Here is a 19,481-nt window from a genome sequence, read left to right as displayed (position 1 = left end):
GCTAAGGTGTTTGGTTTTTAATGTTTGGTTTTGTGCTGAGCATGTACCAGGTGTTCAGAACTCGATAGCTCATGCATTGATTCACTTCCAGAGGGATCATTTTCGGGAACTGGCGCTGGATGCAGAGCAGTTGGAGATCGATTGGTCCCGGAGGTTGTGGGAGATGGTGTCCGTTCAGCATTGAATCTGGTGAGTTCTGTTAACCCTCGTACATGGTCCCAGTATCTTTCTGCTTGGCGTTTTTGGTGAGAGCTTGAGGAGTCGGTTGGTGTTAACGTGACGGAATCTGACCATCCTCATTTATTGTTGTTTATGATTGGTAAAGCATTGCAGGAGGGCTTGTCTTTTCAGTGGTAGTGGGTAGGTTAGCAGGTTTGGCGTTTTTCTTCAAACATCTGGGTTGGAGGAATTTTACTAAGGATTTTTTGGTTTGTCAGTTGATGAAAGCGTTTCGGAGGAGTTTTCCGGTAAGGGATTGGAGGCGCCCGGTATCGTTTGAAATACTGGGTCAGCTGTTACATTGCCTTGGTGTTGTGTGTAGTTCGGAATATGAATGCCGGCTATTTGGGGCAGCCTTTCTTTTGGCATTCTTTGGTAAGAGAGCTGGTGAGCAGGAATGTTAAATGTCATGGTGGGCTGTTATTACAGGATGTCGTGTGCACAGAGGAGTCTGTACGGTGTTATCTGAGGCCATCAAAGACTGATACAGCCGGTAGGGGTTGTTTGATGGAATTGTGGGGAGTGGTTGGTTTGTTTGAATGCCCGGTGAGTTGGGTTTCTTCGTTATTGGAGGTGAGAGGTCCTGCATCGGGTTCCTTTTTGGTACATCAGGATGGCTTTGCGTTATCAGTTTATTACCATTTTTAAGCGGGGAACTGGTGCATTGTGGTTTCTATGATTTAGAGTTTGGTTCTCATTCATTTTGGATTGGGGCTGCCACGGAGGCAGCTCGGTGGGGTTTGGGGGTTAAATCGGTAAAAAAGATTGGTCGCTGGGAGTCTGCAAGGTATCAGTCTTGTCCAGTCCCATATGTTATAGGATACATGGATAGGCCCCCAGATATACTTGTTTTGCATTCGGGGGGGAATGACTTAGCTCTAGAAAGTCTAGGGACTTGATCCATGACATCAAGTTTGACTGTCCTGAGGCTTTTGGCATCCTACCCAGGTTTAGTTTTAGCATACCTCCCAAACTTTGGAAAATGGGAAAGAGGGACAAAGTTTGCGGCGCGTGTTGCACGCCGTGGCAAATTTTAGCCCACGCCTCTGACCACACCCATTCATAATTAGTCACACCCATATCCACGTCCCAACCACACCCATTTAGCACTGCTGATCACACTGTTTTATATACAATAATTATAAACAAAAAAAAATATGGCCACACAGTGCTCCATACCAGAGGTGTCAAACTGCATTCCTCGAGGGCCGCAAACAGGTCATGTTTTCAGGATTTCCTTGTATTGCAGAGGTGATAATTTAATCACCTGCACAGAATGATTCCAGCACCTTGTGGAATGCTAAGGAAATCTTGAAAACACTCATGGTTTGAGGCCCTCGAGGAATGCAGTTTGACTCCCCTGCTCCATACTGTATAATGACCCCACATGATGCTCCATACTGTAAAATGGCCACACACAGTGCTCCATACTGTATAATGGCCACATACAGTGCTCCATACTGTATAATGGCCACACATGATGCTCAATACTGTATAATGGCCACACATGATGCTCCATAGTGTATAATGGCCGCACATGATGCTCAATACTGTATAATGGCCACACATGATGCTCTATAGTGTATAATGGCCACACATGATGCTCCATAATGTATAATGGTCACACAGTGCTCCATACTGTATAATGGCCACACAGTGCTCCATACTGTATAAGGGTCACACATAGTGCTCCATACTGTATAACGGCCACACACAGTTCTCCATACTGTATAATGATCCCACATGATGCTCAATACTGTATAATGGCCACACATGATGCTCCATACTGTATAATGACCACACATGATGCTGCATACTGTATAATGGCCATTGGCCACACATGATGCTCAATACTGTATAATGGCCACACAGTTCTCCATACTGTATAATGATCTCCCTCACTCCTGTATGCATGGCTCATATCCCCCCCCCTTTATGCATGGCTCATCTCCCTCCCATCCCATATACATGGCACATATCCCCCCCTCCTGTATGCATGGCTCATATTCCCCCTCCTGTATGCATGGCTCATATTCCCCCTCCTGTATGCATGGCTCATATCCCCCCCGAATGCATGGCTCATATTCCCCCCACCTGAATGCATGGCTCAAATTCCCCCCCCCCCCGAATGCATGGCTCATACTCCCCCCCCCCCCCCTGAATGCATGGCTCATATTCCCCCCCTGAATGCTTGGCTCATATTCCCCCCCCCCTGAATGCAAGGCTCATATTCTCCCCCCTGTATGCATGGCTCATATTCCCCCCTGAATGCATGGCTCATATTCCCCCCTGAATGCATGGATTATCTTTCCACCCCCCCGCTCCTGCTCCCATCTTGCATGGCGCGCCGGCTTATGTCCTCCTTCATCCCCCCGTCCCCCGTACTCACCTGTCCCTCATACTCACCTGTCTCACATCGCACGGCCGCGCCGACATCCCCCTCGCTCTGTCCCGACTCCCGGCGCAGCACCTTCTTCCTGCGTGAGCGGTCACGTGATACCGCTCATTAAGGTCATTAATATGTGCATATTCATGACCTTAATGAGCGGTACCACGTGACCGCTCATTCAGGACGAGCTGTGTACGCCGAGACCAGACACATCGCTGGAGCAAGGTGAGGTGAGTATCGTCTTCAAGGAGGGAGGGCGGGATCAGAGCGTCCCGTGCTGGACAGCGGGGCGAAGCAACAAAACCAGGACAGTCCCGCACAATGAGGGACAGTTGGGAGCTATGGTTTTAGTGTGGTCGGACATCATTGCATGGTTGGCATGGAAACACGCCAGATCGGTTGAGCGGATAAATAAAGCTAGAAGCAAAGTGAATAGGGATGTTCCCTGTTTCATTGCTTTGCACGGCGGGGTTGTGGTGCGCCATCGGGACCTGGAAGTTCGATCCGGGGAATTTTTGCGGTCGGATGAGGTCCATTTAAATGACATTGGTGTAGATATGTGGGCTTTAGCATTGATGGGGGGAGTTGAAAAGACTCCCTTGGTGTGGCGGGACTCACAGGCATAAAAGGTCATGCCTGTTGCCTGTGGCGGAAAAGGAGGGGAGTTTGAAGGAGGTTGCTTACACCAAAGGAGGTCGGGGGAGCCCATTGCAGGGATGGGTGACTCCCATCAGTGATAAGCGGGTGTTTGAATTAAAATCGATTCCTGCTGAGAGAGGTCTCAGCTGGACATCTAGGTATGGGCAACAGTCAGCTGGGTCCCCTTGGGCTGGTTGTGGTGCAGCCGGGGTGGCATGGTGGAGCTGCTTGTTGCAATCTTCAAAATGTTTGAGCCTTCAATTCCCCTCCTCCTTTTGAGAGACAAGAAATTTATATTTTATGTTATTTATGTTTACATGTTATTTAATAAATGGGGCTGTTGTGGCCTTTATATCCAATGTCACGCAGTATGGTGTTTTAATTTATAGTTAAGTGGGGAAAGACGGACGGTTTCAGATTATGTGTAGAAGGCCGGCTAGTCATACATTCCTAAGTCATGAACAACTTCTTTAAAGTTGAATGTGCTTGGAAAGAAAGAGCCTGTAAAAGCCAAACGGTGCAACAGATGTAATGAAACTCAACTGCAAAAATTACTTTTGGCCAAAATGACATGTATTTAAGCAAAAAAAAAATTGTCAGTAAAGACGACCAACCCCTTCGAAAGGGAATCTGTCACCCACCAGGTTTTTGCCACCTAATTTGAGAACAGTAGAATACAGGCGCAGAGATCCTGATTTCAGTTATTAGTCACTTACTGACCTGTTTATTGTAGTTTTGCTAAAAATCACTGTTTTATCAGTAGGAGATTATTAGGTAGTCAAGCATATTCATGAGCTCTGTTTAATCCAGCTCCTACCACTGAGTGGCAGCCCTCTATGTACAGCGTGTGTGGGCAGAAATCTGCCCATCAGTGGTGTGGGCTGGTTATACAGAGCTCAATATTCAGAGAACTGCTAGATCTGCAGCAGATAAAAAAAAATGATTGTATAAAAATGACAGCAAGCAGCACAGTAAGTGACACATTGCTGAAATCAGGGTCTCTGCCCTCCCTCACATCATGCTGCTCTCGGATCAAGTACCAAAAACCTGGTGCCAGATTCCCTTTAACAGCAAAAGCTATACTACACAGAATTTATGTTAAACTAACATACTAGAGGCCTGTAAAAACACAACACAATAATTGGTCGTTTGCAGCTCCTGTGGTGGTCAGGAGTGCACAGTGCACAGAAGCAGCACAGCTTTATACACTGTGTAGTCGCATCTTCCACATACTACAACTAGGCCGGAGCTGGAAGATCCTACAGTCCATTATTATCTTGGTACTATTCCTTGTCGGTGAATTAAAAAATAAATGATCCTCTAATTTGGGGTCTTTGCAAGTTTTTTTCTCTCATCTGCTCAGGGTGTTACTCCGGGTAAAATCAGAGGCCTGCGTTCTGAGAAGCGACCAGGATTCCGAAATCTGCCTTTTCCTTTCAGAAAAAGTATGTGACCTTAGGAAAACAAAAGGCACATACAGGTAAGATCATGGTTTCCTCTGCATAAGTAAATTACCTGTAAGTGTGGCACATTGGGTGAACTCACCTGATCTGAAACAACGACTTGCATCTGTCTTCCCAGGGTAAACTTTGTGAATGGAGAGCGGCCGGTGGGTCACAGTTTACCATAGATCCAAAACCTTTCAGACTGAACACAAATAGAGAACAAGTGGAATTTTCACTGGTCATGTTCTCTCCAGAAGCCGCGTCTCCATTAGCTAGAAGATACAGATAGAGAATGGGAAATACACTGAACCTGCTGAGGAGCAAGATGATCATCCCTCATACACAACCCCATCCATCTGACCGGCTGCTGTACATAACAGTGACATAAATATGAATTATTGTGGAATCTTCTTATTGAAGTTAGTGACTACACGATAATGTGTACTGGATAGCACTTACAACCGGCAGGAATAAATACGTGTGAAAATATAAAACTAATACATCATAATAGGTGAATGCGGCATAGTCGTCACCTTCCACCAGCAGGTCATCCTAGTTCCCTACTTTCATCATCTCAGGAACCCCTGTGTCATCAGATACATGTGTCCTCATTAAGTGATACAGCAAATAACAAAATGGAAGATACTCCCTTAATAACCGCTTCTTGCTCACTCCATGGGAATCTGAGTGCTAATGACACCTTCCCCATGACATAAGCCCTTTAATATATTTGTTGGTTTTCTTTGCACCACAAGTTCCTATATAACAAGCCATCAGCAGCATTGTGCTGTCACACTGCCAGGTAAAGCCTGACCAATGCAGGATTGGCCGACCATCTCATGTGTATGGGGCCTCCCAACAGATGATGTTGGGGAAAAGAAGGATCCGGTGTGTTGAATTTTAGAGGTTAAACCTTTTTTCTCTCTGTGAGATCAGCCTATGCCAGATAGAAGCCGCTCTCATAGAGAACAAGGGAATGTCTTCTGTGTTTGGGGGACGTCATGACAGACAGATTTCAGGTGAACGATTGTTTGGCCCACAACTATCTTATGTGTATGGGGACCTAAAGGAAAATGCAGGAAAAAAAATGCAATGAAATGTGGGCACCGATTTTCGTTTGTTTTACTCCAGCTCTGTTTTTCATCTTCACTAATTCCTGGATTTAGCAGTCTCTAGACTCAAGGTAGAGAGATTAAAGAAGTTGTCTCCACTACTATAACTTTTTTTTTTCATAAATCTTGTTATTATGTGCCACTGAAAACATCTACTGTGTTTATTTTAGCAATATTACCTTTTATCATGCTGTAGCAGCACATCTTTAGTGCTGGATGCAGCTCTCATGGGGTTAATCGACAACTTCCTTTCTCCTGAGTTATTGTGCTCTAATACTACAAGTTCCATGATGCATTGCACTCGCCTGTAACTCTGCACCTGGCACACCCACTCCAAACAGAGGTGTATCTAGGGTTTCTGGCACCCGGGGCAAGAATTCAGTTTGCCCCCCCAGAACATATGCGATTTGCACACAGTCATGTACCAATGAGCTCCTCTCCCTTAAGCTCCCAATGTTCAGTGAAAAACTGAGAGAAGCAGAAGAGAAGCTCGTTGTTACAGGACCATGGAGTATGAAAGTCGCATATGAGTGAAGTGTCCATGTGACGACTACTGGAACCTGCAGAGCTGAATCCTGACATTGCAGCTTCTGAATTCTCACAATGCATGCACTGCACACTTTTAGGATTCTCCCTTGCCGGTGGACAGTCACGTCAGCACAAGCATGTGATTTATATACTTCTGACCACATTCCGACTAGATGTGCCCGGCCTCGCTCAGTTCATTATCATTAAGTGAGGCCACACATGTCTAGTCAGCACGTGACCGCATGAATGTAAGTCGCCAGCACGAGAGATTCCTGACAGCGTGCAGTGCGCACTGTGAGAACTCAGAAGTCTGCAGTCACAAAGAATGACTGCAGACTCATCACAAACCTGGACATTCCCTTTAATGCTCCTAACATAAATAAAAACATGAGAGTTAGTCAGTATCACAAATAACATTTACATCCAGGTACCTTATAGATGACGTCGTCTCTGGAGCCGATCTCCTTCTTTTCTTCATCTTGTCCAGATCCCCATGATGAGTTTTCTCATCCACAGCCGTCTCTGCAGACTTCCATCTTCTTCGCTCTTTTGCAGAAAATCTCCACATGACGCCCTTAAAGATACATAATGCTCCTGAATAAAAAAATTGCCCCTCACTATATTGTCTGCATAAAATATGACCCCCACACCGTCCCTCTTAAGGTACACGCTCTTTACACGGACCTCCCCTTTCCATACTGGCCCCCTCTTCATACTGTCCTCTCACACTGTGTCCCTATAGGGCCCAGTATTTATACTGTACCCTCTCATCACACTCCCCCTCCTTTGTATACTATCCCCTCCTGTCTGTGCCCTTACACTGTCCCCCATGCTACGCATGCACACATCCCAACACCCTCACTCCCCGTACTCTGTCCACATACGTTTTTCACATCGCTACTCATACTGTGTCCGCATACATTCCCCCGTTTGACCCCAAACTGTCTGCACCCATCCCCCATACTGTTTCCTCATATATGCCCCCCCCATCTCCCCCTTTGCTCTTCATTTTGTGTCCTTAGATCTCCCCCACAGATTAAATCCCCCCATCCCCATGACAAATCTCCCCCCACACACATTCAATCCCCCATCTCCACTCACATTAAATCCCTTCCCCACAATAAATCCCCCATCCCCACTCATATTAAATCTCCCCCCCACAATAAATTCCCCCTCCCTACTCACATTAAATCTCCCCCCCCACAATAAATCCCCACATCCCCACTCACATTAAATATCCCCCATCCAATAATATATCCCACCATCCCCACTCACATTAAATCCCCCCACAATATATCCCCCATCCCCACTCACATTAAATCCCCCCACAATATATCCCCCATCCCCACTCACATTAAATCCCCCCACAATATATCCCCCATCCCCACTCACATTAAATCCCCCCACAATATATCCCCCATCCCCACTCACATTAAATTCCCCCACAATATATCCCCCATCCCCTCACATTAAATCCCCCCACAATATATCCCCCCTATCCCCACTCACATTAAATCCCCCCACAATATATCCCCCCTATCCCCACTCACATTAAATCCCCCCCACAATATATGCCCCCCATTCCCACTCACACTAAATCCCCCCCACAATATATGCCCCCATCCCCACTCACAGTAAATCCCCTCCACAATATATGTCCCCATCCCCACTCACAGTAAATCCCCCCCCACAATATATGTCCCCATCCCGACTCACAGTAAATCCCCCCCACAATATATGCCCCCATCCCCACTCACAGTAAATCCCCCCCACAATATATGCCCCCATCCCCACTCACAGTAAATCCCCCCCACAATATATGTCCCCATCCCCACTCACAGTAAATCCCACCCAACATTATATGCCCCCCATCCCCACTCACAGTAAATCCCCCCCACAATATATGCCCCCCATTCCCACTCACAGTAAATCCCCCCTACAATATTATATGCCCCCCATCCCCACTCACAGTAAATCCCCCCAATATATGCCCCCCATTCCCACTCACAGTAAATCCCCCCCACAATATTATATGCCCCCCATCCCCACTCACAGTAAATCCCCCCCACAATATATGCCCCCCATCCCCACTCACAGTAAATCCCCCCCACAATATATGCCCCCCATCCCTACTCACAGTAAATCCCCCCTGCATCTTCGGTGTCTTCAGCTCCACTGGAGCACTTACCACCGCTCTGTGTCTCCTGGTCGATCTGCAGCTCCTGCTCTGCCGCGCAGGTGAGTAACGTCAGCAGTGTGATCACATGACCTGATCACGCTGCTGGCGTCGCTCTGACCGGGCAGTCAGAGCTTCAATTGTACTCGCATCACAGATACGAGTACAATTGAATACTGGGAGCCGGCGCGCCGCAGCTTCTCTGTGCCGGCTGTCAGCTTGACAGTCGGCACAGAGAACAGCTGACTCCCAGTGCTGGGGGCGGCAGAATGCAGCCGCCGGGGGAGACACTGCGGACCGCCGCTTTAGGCGGCCCGACTGCGCCCCCCTGCCGGCTGCGCCCCCCTGCCGGCTGCGCCCGGGGCAAATGCCCCGGCTGCCCCCCCCTAGATACGCCACTGACTCCAAAACACACCCCAACCCCTCCCTCCCTCTATCTTCAAAAAGATTTGTGATGTCATTTCTGTCCAACCTCTTCTTTTACATTTGTCCAACCCACACTCCATTACAGATAGATAGATGGATAGATAGATAACAAATATATAGATAGATGAATACATACAGATATATCTATGTCTATTTCCATAGATATGTCCACCATATCCATGTTTCTAAACCCTTTCACCCCTGGTGCCTTTTTATTTTCATTTATCGCTCCCCTTCTTTCCAGGGCTATAATTTTTCCGTCAATATGGCGATGTGAGGGCTTATTTTTTGCGGGACAAGTTCTACTTTTGAACGACACCATTGGTTTTACCATGTCGTGTAACAGAAAATGTGAAAAAATTCAAAGTGCAATGAAATTGCAAATAAAGTGCAATCCCACACTTGTTTTTTGCTTGGCTTTTTTGCTAGGTTCACTAAATGCTAAGGCTGTGTGCACACGTTGCGGTTTGATTGCAGATCCGCAGGGTTTTTTGCTGCACAGAATTGCATCAAATCCGCAGTGTAGTGCACAACCAATGTAAGTCTATGGGAGCCGCAGACTTGTTGTGCACATGCTGCGGAAAAAGCCGCACCGAAACACAGCTTTTTTTTCTCGCAGCATGTCACTACTTTTGTGCGGAACTGCAGAGTTTCTGCACCCATAGAGTCGGGCACATCCGCAGCAAAACCGCAGATGTAAAAAAGATCTGCAGTTTTGCTGCGGATGTGGGTCCGAGAAACGCTGCAGTTCGGGAGGAGGGAAGTGTGTGGGCGGTGACTGTGTGCGTGTATGTGTGTGCTGGGTCTGCGGGCTGTTCGTGTGTGTGCGGGACTGTTAGGGTGTGTGCGGGGCTGTTAGGGTGTGTGCGGGGCTTTTCGGGTGGGTGCCTGGCTGTTAGGGTGTGTGCGGGACTGTTCGGGTGTGTGCGGGGCTGTGCGGGGGGTCTTTTGGGGTGTGTGTGCAGGCATCATCTGATGGGACTACAAGTACGCAGCATCCAATCTGCAGCTCATTCGTATGTAATCTGGACAGTGGACACACACCCTACGCTATCCATACATCTATCAATAGATATATCTATCCAGATATATCTATAGATAGATATATGAATAGATAGATGTATGCATCTATAGATCTATCTATATGTAGATCTGTCTATCCATTTCATCTATCTGTCTATCTGTGTGTGTAATGGAGTGTGGGTTGGACAAATATAAAAGAGGAGGTTGGACAATAATGACATCAAATCTTGTTTTTTTTGTTCAATAATACATCTTTATTTAACTTTCAAAAACGCACCAAAACGCATAAAAACCGCGCAAAAACCACACCAAAAGCGAATAAAAAAATGCATCAAAACTGCACCAAACACTGCATCAAAACATCACCAAAAACGCATCAAAACTGCACCAAAAACGGCATCAAAACCGCACCAAAAACTGCATCAAAACCGCACCAAAACTGCACTAGGTTCTGATGCAGTTTTTGGTGCAGTTTTGATGAATTTTTTTGGTGGTTTTGATGCTGTTTTTGGTGCGGTTTCTTTTTGCGTGGTTTTGATGCAGTTTTTGGAAATAAATAAACGGAAAATGTGCATGATTTGAATGGAAACATGCATTAAAAAACAGATTCGGAGGCCGGATTCATCATTTCACATCTCAGTTTCATACGTTTTTTGCCGGATCCGTCGCTGTGCGTTTTTTTGCCGGACAGAAAAAACGTTCCTCTGTATGTGTTTTCCGTCCGGCAGAAACAACTTTTTTGACTGATCCAGCAAAAAACAGATGAAACGTGTGGCCATCAGGCACAATCCGGCGCTAATACAACTCTATGAGAAAAAAACGGATTCGGCGGAAAAAAATGGATCCGTTTTTTACAAAACTCGCCGGATTGTGCCTGACGGCAAAAACCTGATGTGTGAAAGCAGCCAGATATATGGATAGATATATCTATCCAGGGTCGTGCAACGGATCCGTCGTGTTTTGGCTGACCGTTGGCACGAAAAAACTTTCAAGTGAACGTTTTTTTTGTCTGTAGCATCCGCCATTTTCTACAGCGCATGCGCGGCCAAAACTCCGCTCCCTCCTCCCCAGACTTCAGAATGGGCAGCGGATGCGTTGAAAAACTGCATCCGCTGCCCACGTCGTGCACAAATTTCACAATGTGCGTCTGTACGTCGGCCCGATGCATAGTGACGGACCCGTACCGATGCAAGTATGAAAGAGGCCTTAATGAGCGTTGAATTTAATTTAAAAAAATGGAAAAAAAACGGCGTGGGCTCCCACGCAATTTTCTGCGCCAGAGGGGGAAAGCCGACGGCCGGGGGCCAATATTTGTAGCCTGCTATGAATATCAGCCCGCAGCTGTCTGCGTAGCCTTTACTGGCTATTAAAATAGGGGGACCCCAAAAAAAATGACGTGGGGTCCCCCTATATTTTATAGCCAGAAAGGCTACGCAGACAGCTGCGGGCTGATATTCATAGCCTAGGGAGGGGCCATGGATATTCGTGTCCCCCACCCGGCTACAAATACCAGTCCGCAGCTGCCCCAGAAATGGCGCATCTGTAAGATGCGCCAAATCCAGCACTTAGCCCCTCTCTTCCCACTCCCGTGTAGCGGTGGGATATGGGGTAATAAGGGGTTAATGTCACCTTGCTATTGTAAGGTGACATTAAGCCGGGTTAACGGAGAGGCGTCAATAAGACGCCTATCCATTATTAATCCAATACTAATAAAGGGTTCATAAAACACACACATTAGGAAAAAAGTATTTTAATATTCTTCATTTAACCATACTTACCCTACTTCAGCGCCTGCAAAAAACGTAAAATAATAAACCGTATACTACCTGTCTGCCGTAGTCCAATTAATAACGAGTGTCCCACGACGATCTCCCCTATAGAACAGTAACATCGGATGATGTCACTACTCTATAGGACCTCCAGTGACACACTGACAGGAGACAATGGCTCCTGCAGTGCATCACTGAGAGGTTACCTTAGGACAAAGTCTCACTTTATGGCAATTGCTGCCTGGGAAAATTTCTCAAACAGCAATGGCATAAAGTGAGACTAGGGACTATTTTCTCACAGGGGCGTAGGAATACATTGTGAGGAATACATTGTGGAAGGATACCTTCCATCATTGTATTCCTGGAGCCCCTGGAGAGCGGTCGCATCAGCTGATGCTCCTGCTCTCCATGGGAGATCGTCGAGGGACACTCGTTTTAATTGGATTTCTGCGGATCAGGGAGTATAGTGTTTGTTTATTATTTTAATATTTTTTACAGATGACACTGGCTTCGGGGATCAAAGTGACAAGTGATGGTGAGTATGTACTCTGTTATATGTACTGTATGTATGTTGTATGTATGTACGCACTGTATGTGGCATGTTGTTGCATGCTGCATGTCGCATATCATTGCATGTCATATGTTGCATGTCGCCGCATGGTGCATGTCGCCGCATGGTGCATATCGCATGGTGCATGTTGTCACATGTCATTGCATGTCATATGTTGTCGCATGGTGTCACATGTTACATGTCACATGGTGTGTGTGTGTTGTATGTATGTAGTGTATGTGTGTATGTTTTTTTTTTTTTTTTACATTCAACACATTAGCCGGATGATGGGACTACTACTGTCCCATCATTGGCTAATGTATCACTTACTGTCACTGTAGCAGGCAGAGCCCGATGGGACTTGTAGTCCCATCGGACGAAGCCTGCACACAGAGACACCCCCGCCACCACCACCACCGCACAGCCCCGCAGCAGACCCCAGCACGGCCAGCAGACCCCAGCACCGCCCGCACACCCCCGCACATACCGGCGCCGGCCCGCACATACCGGCGCCGGCCCGCACAATCATCCCTGCCTAGCCCCGCCCGCACATCCCTGCCTAGCCCCGCCCACCCCCCAGCACAGCCCCGCCCGCCCCCCAGCACAGCCCTGCAGCCCCCAGCCCAGTCACTCTTGATGAGTGACTGCTGACTGTGAGGCTGGGTCACGCCTGCTCATGACGTCACGTCAATTTCCAGAGTCTGGAAATTGACGTGACTTCGGCGGAAATAAGCGGTGGCTGCAGCCTGGGGGTCACGTGACCCGGACTCAGCCGCCAGCATAGCGCCGCTCACAGGCAAAAACGGCAACAGAAGGTATTTACACAATTCATCAGGGGCCCTGGGGGGATACATTGGGGGGTTAACTGAAAGTAGTGAACAACCCCTTTAATGTAAAGGTGCATTTACATGGACCAACTGGCGGTATGGTATGACCAAGGATCTATAAACTGATTGGCGGTCGTTTCATTGCCTGTTTCCACAGACAGACCAAAGCAAATGATGCACACTGAGAGATCTATACTAGATCATTCACTGCGCATAGGCTGCCAGGGTTCTTGGTAGTGCAAGACCTGCTTACACAGGATGATGGACCGCCAAGAACAATGATCTTTAATGCTGCACAAATTCGTTCATCAGGTGATCGGCAGCCAGTATACACTGCAAGATAATCATGACAAGCTCTTTCACCATTACCTTGCAGTGTAAATGCCCATTTATACTAAATGTTGTTCATTTTTCATATGCTAGATACTGTGCACATATTTAGCATCACTTTGCACTTATTTGACAACTCTAATTTTAGCTTCATACTATCCACTAATCCTAAAGGTTCACATACTTTTGCCACTCAGACATGTGATATTAGATCGTTTTCACAATGGCCTTACTCCTCCCAGGAGCAGTATCAGACTAAGGGCAGAAACAGACTGCCATATTTCCCGTGCGAGAATCGCATTGCACTGCACGCACTGGCCTGACACCTCGCCTGACCTGAGCAAGACAGCGTGATGGATTACTATGCAGCTGTCAAGCTCAGGTCAGGAGAGCCGACAGCTAGTACGAGGTTTACGATGCGATTCTCGAGAAATACAGAAGTCTGCCTCTGCCCTAATAGACATTTTAAAAACATTCTATCCATGCACAGTTTTCCTGGTATTATCATAGATGTTTGAAAAATTACCTCTAGCTCGATTTTGTATGTACTGAGGGCAGAAACACATGTCAAAAAAGTTGGGACAGGGTTAACTAAAGTCTGGAAAAGTAAGTGCCACTAATGGAAAACGGCTCGGGTCAATTTTTAATTAATTCATATGATTTTATATATAAAAAAAAAAGAGCAAGAGGTTCACCAATCCCTGAACAATTGCTTATAAAAATTGTGTAAGAATTTCAGAAGAATGTATTTCAACGTAAAATTGTAAAGAATTTCATTATCCCACCATCGCCAGAACATAATCTCATGAAAAGATTCAGAGTTCATGGAGAACTCCATGTACACAAGGGACAAGGCCGATGGCCAATATTGGATGCTCGTGGTCTACGGTTCCTCAGGGTATACTGCATTAAAAGATAGCCTTTATTCGGTCATGCAAACCACTGCATGTGCTCAGGAATACTTCCAGAAATCATTGTGAACACAGCCATGTGACCTCAAAATGCAAGTTAAAGCATTAATCATGCAAAGAAAAAGCCATTTATCCACACAATCCAGATACGCCTCCATCTTCTACGGCCAAAGCTCACTTAAAATGGACCTAGGCAAAATGCAAAACTGCTGTGGTCAAAAGAATCAAAATGTTACATTCTTTAAGGAAACCATGGACAAAGGCCTGTGGACTTCAGAAGAGAGGGACCATCTAGTTTATCAGCGCACAGTTTAAAAGTCTACATCTCTGATGGCTGGGAAAGCATTAGTGCCCACGGCATGAGCAGCTTACACATCTTGAAAGGCATCATCAATTCTGAGTGCAAGGGGTGCCATGATTATTTCTTTATAGGGGATCCTTGACTATAATTTGGTGGTCTTGTGAGGGCTCAATCACCAGCCTAATAACTTATTAAATATTTTTCCCTTTTATAGGAACTCTCCAAATTCCATATAATACTTTATAACATGAATGTAAATGTTTAATGATTTAGCATATATATTTTTTTATAAGGTAGATATATGCTTCTACTTTCTTACTGAGCGGCCATCACAGATCACACTGGAAACTCCCCGTTATATTAAAACAAGCTCTGGAGGCAGAGTTATCTTCCAGTCACCATCCTCCCCAGATCCTGGAAGACGTCATTTATATAAAGTGATAAAAGAGGATTACTCAGCAATAAGTTATCTGATATAAGACACACAGGTAGGACTTTTTTCAGCAGTCTATGGCCTCTATGCCATTATTAATAGTTTAGATCAAATGCAGTGACAGATTCCCTTTAACCCTCTCCCATATGTGAATGGATAAGCTACCACAACATAATAAATTATCAATACTGTTGTAAGATACAATAGCTTCTTGGAGAGTGATATATTTTTATATATATATATTATATATATAATTTTTTTTTTTCCCCCATCATACATGACGGCACCACGAGGGAGGGGATCCGCCCTTCAAGGACAGGAAACCGTCAAGATAAAAGGGGCGGCTCCTCTCTCCAGATCAGTTGGTTTCCTGTCCTTTTCGGGGAACCCTCAAGATGAAGACTTCTGATGAAGACAGAAGAGGATGCCTGGGTCGGGTGGATTTGGGCAGGCGCTGGTCTGCTGCACCCGTCACCAGGTACCGGTAGTCGCCTCGGGGGCCATGTATTCCATGCCCCCTGAGCGAAGCATGGCCACAACCCGGGTAAAAGATTATCCTCGGGGGCCGCAGGTAGCGTTTCCCCCCCTGTTGATTTAAAATCCTGCTGTCCACGGGGGTCACTTTTATGGTGCCCCCCTGTTGACCAAAGGTGGCCATGCAACCCGTAAGGCACATCGGTGCCCGGGCTGGGTAAGTCTCCTCGGAGGTTGGGGGCCTCCCTGTCGAGCATTAAGAGCAGGTCGACCTCTCCCCTCCTTCCTGGTCAGTACCCGAGAAGGGAGAAGCATGGAGCAGTGTCTGGCGGTGAGGGACGCTGAGGGTAAGTGCTGCGCTGCCTTCCTGACATCCGTGGCGTGGACACCATCGGCACTGCGAGCCTCCCTCCAGCCAGCACCGGGTACCCGGAAGTGGAGGTATGCGCGTGCGCACATTACCCGGCGGCAGCACTCGGAACATTTGTAAGGAGCTAAGGGGCAGGGGGATCGAAAAAGGCGGCGAGCACCGGAAGTGATGCGCGCCTGGAGCACAGTACAGCAGTGCGCACCGGAAGTAAGGACCGGGTGCGCGCGCAGGGCCACCAGTGTTCGGGCAGTGGCAGGATCAACCAGGTGAATGGTGGATTAAGAAGCGCGCACCGGAAGTGGTTGCCGGGTGCGAGCTTATGCATGAGTGTATGGGGTCGCGCTGGCAGCTGACAGACGCAGGATCAACCAGGTGATTGATTGCATCACATGCACCGGAAGTGGTGCAGTCACGATCAGCCAGGTAATCAATCAAGACAGGTGCGCTCATGCACCTGACTACTGAAGCGACCAGTAAAAGCAGGTTCACCAGGTGATCCATTAAAAAAAAAAAAAAGTGAGTCTATTTAAAGGGAACCTGTCACCTGAATTTGGTGGGACCAGTTTTGGGTCATATGGGCGGGGTTTTCGGGTGTTTGATTCACCCTTTCCTTACCCGCTGGCTGCATGCTGGCCGCAATATTGGATTGAAGTTCATTCTCTGTCCTCCGGAGTACACGCCTGAGCAAGGCAATATTTTCCAAAAGCAGCCATTTCAGCCCTTTCGGCGCTCCTTTCAGAGAGGCCGAAAATTCCGAAGGCAGCAGTATAGAGACCGAGACAGGAGCAACTTCAATAAGCGGTCCAGGGGAGGAAAAGGCTTCTATTTTGGCATTTCTATTTGGCAAGAAACCCTCCCAGTGTCGGTCCTTCTCAGGTGGGAGGGAGGCTCTCTCACTTCCTTCCAGCCTGGGAGAGGATCTCATCCAGCGTATGGATCCGTCAGATTATAGGATCAGGCCTAAAACTAAAATTCCACCACTGGCCTCCAAGAAGATACATGCAGACCCCGGTACAGTCCTCCCAAGAGAAACAAGACAGTCTGGAAGGAGAAATAATATCACTCCTAGACAAACACGTCTTGGAAGAAGTTCCAATAGAGGAAAGGGTTTTACTCCCCCCTTTTTCTCATTAAAAAAACCGGACAATTCTTGGAGGACAATAATAAATCTAAAGGGCCTCAACAAATATAATAATTCCATCGTTCAAAATGGAAACAATTAAAATCAGCAGTGAAGCTCCTATATCCTCAGTGTTACATGTCCGTCCTAGACCTAAAGGACGCTTATTACCACGTCCCAATCAGACAACAAGATCGTCAGTTTCTCAGAGTGGCAGTTCAGATGGGGTCCCAGTTGCGTCACTTTCAGTACAGGACTCTTCCCTTTGGGATAGCAACAGCCTCACGGGTATTTACAAAACTGATTGCAGAGGTCACAGCACATCTCAGAGAAAAAGATACTCTGATAATACCCTACTTAGACGACCTCCTGATAGTGGGGAAAAACTTTTCTCACTGTCCAAGAGCAGGTCAGAATAGTGATGGACACTCTACAGACACTAGGATGGCAACTGAACCTCAAGAAATCCAAACTAGAGCCAGCAATGGTCCAGAATTTCCTAGGGATAACGGTAGACTCCGTGGCGCAGGAATGTCGCCTCCCAGAGGAAAAAGAGGAAAAGATCAAACAAATGAGGAGTTCCCTGGACATACACAGCCTCCAAAGTAATAACAACGGACGCCAGTCCATGGGGGTGGGGAGTTCACTCAGACACACTATGGGTCCAAGACCCCTGGGCTCAAGAGGAGAAAAATCTATCCTCAAAGAGTGGGAACTCCTAACAATCGAAAAAGGCGCTAGAGAGATTACTTCCACACTTGACAGGGCATCATGTGAGAGTCCTATCGGACAACCGAACAGCGGTCGCATACGTGAACCACCAGGGGGGCACCCGTTCTCGGTCACTGATGCACATAACCAAAAGACTCATGACTCTAGCCGAAAGACATTTCCTCTCATTATCGGCCCTGCATATTCGAGGTGTGGACAATATAAAGGCAGACTTTTTAAGCAGGAACCACTTAAGGCAAGGGGAATGGTCCCTAAAAAAGTCAATTTTTCAACGGATAGTGCACATGTGGGGAAGACCCAGTGTAGACCTCTTTGCCTCAAAAGCCAACAAGAAAGTTCAAAAGTTTTGCTCCCTGAACCCAGCAGACAGGCCGTTGGCAGTAGACGCTTTCAGCATAGAATGGACGTTAGGACTCTTGTATGCCTTCCCACCGATATGTCTAATCCCAGCAGATCTGAAGAAGATCAGGGAGGACAAGGCCAGAGTGATTGTAATAGCTTCCTTCTGGCCGAAAAGACCATGGTTTTACTGGCTGAGAGTGATGTCAGTGACAGACCCGTGGGTTCTCCCGGAAGACCAGGACCTTCTAACACAGGGTCTTCAACCACCCACAGAATTCCGGGCTACATTTGACAGCCTAGCATTTGAACGGTCGTTACTAGAGAAAGAAGGGTTCTCAGCTGGTCTAAAATCCACCTTGCTCAGTAGCAGAAAACCATTAACGACCAAGATCTATGGGAGAATATAGAAGAAATTCCTGTCCAGATCAGGGCCAATTCGGGAAGGGGAGGTCCCGATAGTGGCAATACTGGAGTTCCTGCAAAAGGGTTTAGATCTGGGATTAGCTGTTAGTACCCTCAAAGTACACATTTCAGCCTTAGCAGCCTTATTCAACTGTGACCTGGCAAGCAATAGATGGGTGGTGAGGTTTATCCAAGCCTGTAGTAGAGCTGACTCTGTTCCATCCCCTACTTCACCATGGGATCTAAATTTAGTATTGACGGCTTTGACAGAAAACCCCTTTGAGCCGTTAACTACAACATCAGATAAAGTACTAACATTAAAGACAGCTTTGTTAGTGGCACTTACATCAGCCCGTAGGGTTGGGGATTTACACGCATTATCGGCAGATCCTCCCTACACACAAATTATGGACGATAGAGTTGTATTAACCCCTTAATCCCATATGACGTACTATCCCGTCGAGGTGATGTGGGCCTTAATCCCCACCGACGGGATAGTACGTCATATGCGATCGGCCGCGCTCACAGGGGGAGCGCGGCCGAGTGTCAGCTGACTATCGCAGCTGACATCCGGCACTATGTGCCAGTAGCGGTCACGGACCGCCAGCGGCACATTAACCCCCGGCACACTGCGATCATACATGATCATGATCGCAGTGTTCCGGCGGTATAGGGAAGCATCGCGCAGGGAGGGGTCTCCCTGCGTGCTTCCCTGAGACCCTCGGAGCAACGCGATGTGATCGCGTTGCTCCGAAAGTCTCTTACCTCCTCTCCCTGCAGTCCCCGGATCCAAAATGGCCGCGGGGCTGCATCCGGGTCCTGCAGGGAGGTGGCTTACCAAGCGCCTGCTCAGTGCAGGCGCTGGTAAGACAGGAGTGCTGTGCAAACTGTCAGATCAGTGATCTGTGATATCCCCCCCCGGGACAAAGTAAAAAAGTTTAAAAAAAAAATTTCCACATGTGT

General features: G+C 47.2%; 1 protein-coding gene across 2 annotated transcripts in view; it reads right to left on the bottom strand.

Moving 5' to 3' along the window:
* Nucleotides 1–3,760: 3,760 nt before the first annotated feature.
* The window catches only part of WDR93 (WD repeat domain 93), a 114,829-nt gene continuing 99,108 nt past the window's right edge, over nt 3,761–19,481 (bottom strand). The window contains exons 15-16 of one of the 2 annotated variants that reach the window (XM_077263492.1): nt 4,793–4,964; nt 3,761–4,701 (exon numbers count right to left, since the gene is read on the bottom strand). In XM_077263492.1, coding sequence (XP_077119607.1) covers nt 4,599–4,701; nt 4,793–4,964 — 275 coding nt within the window. In that variant the 3' untranslated portion in view covers nt 3,761–4,598. The remainder of the gene's footprint in view (nt 4,702–4,792; nt 4,965–19,481) is intronic. The other variant, XM_077263493.1, reaches the window with a different exon arrangement.

This window comes from Ranitomeya variabilis, chromosome 5, assembly GCF_051348905.1.
Source record: "Ranitomeya variabilis isolate aRanVar5 chromosome 5, aRanVar5.hap1, whole genome shotgun sequence".
NCBI classification, from domain to species: Eukaryota; Metazoa; Chordata; class Amphibia; order Anura; family Dendrobatidae; genus Ranitomeya; species Ranitomeya variabilis.
This window is presented reverse-complemented; position numbering and strand designations above follow the sequence as displayed.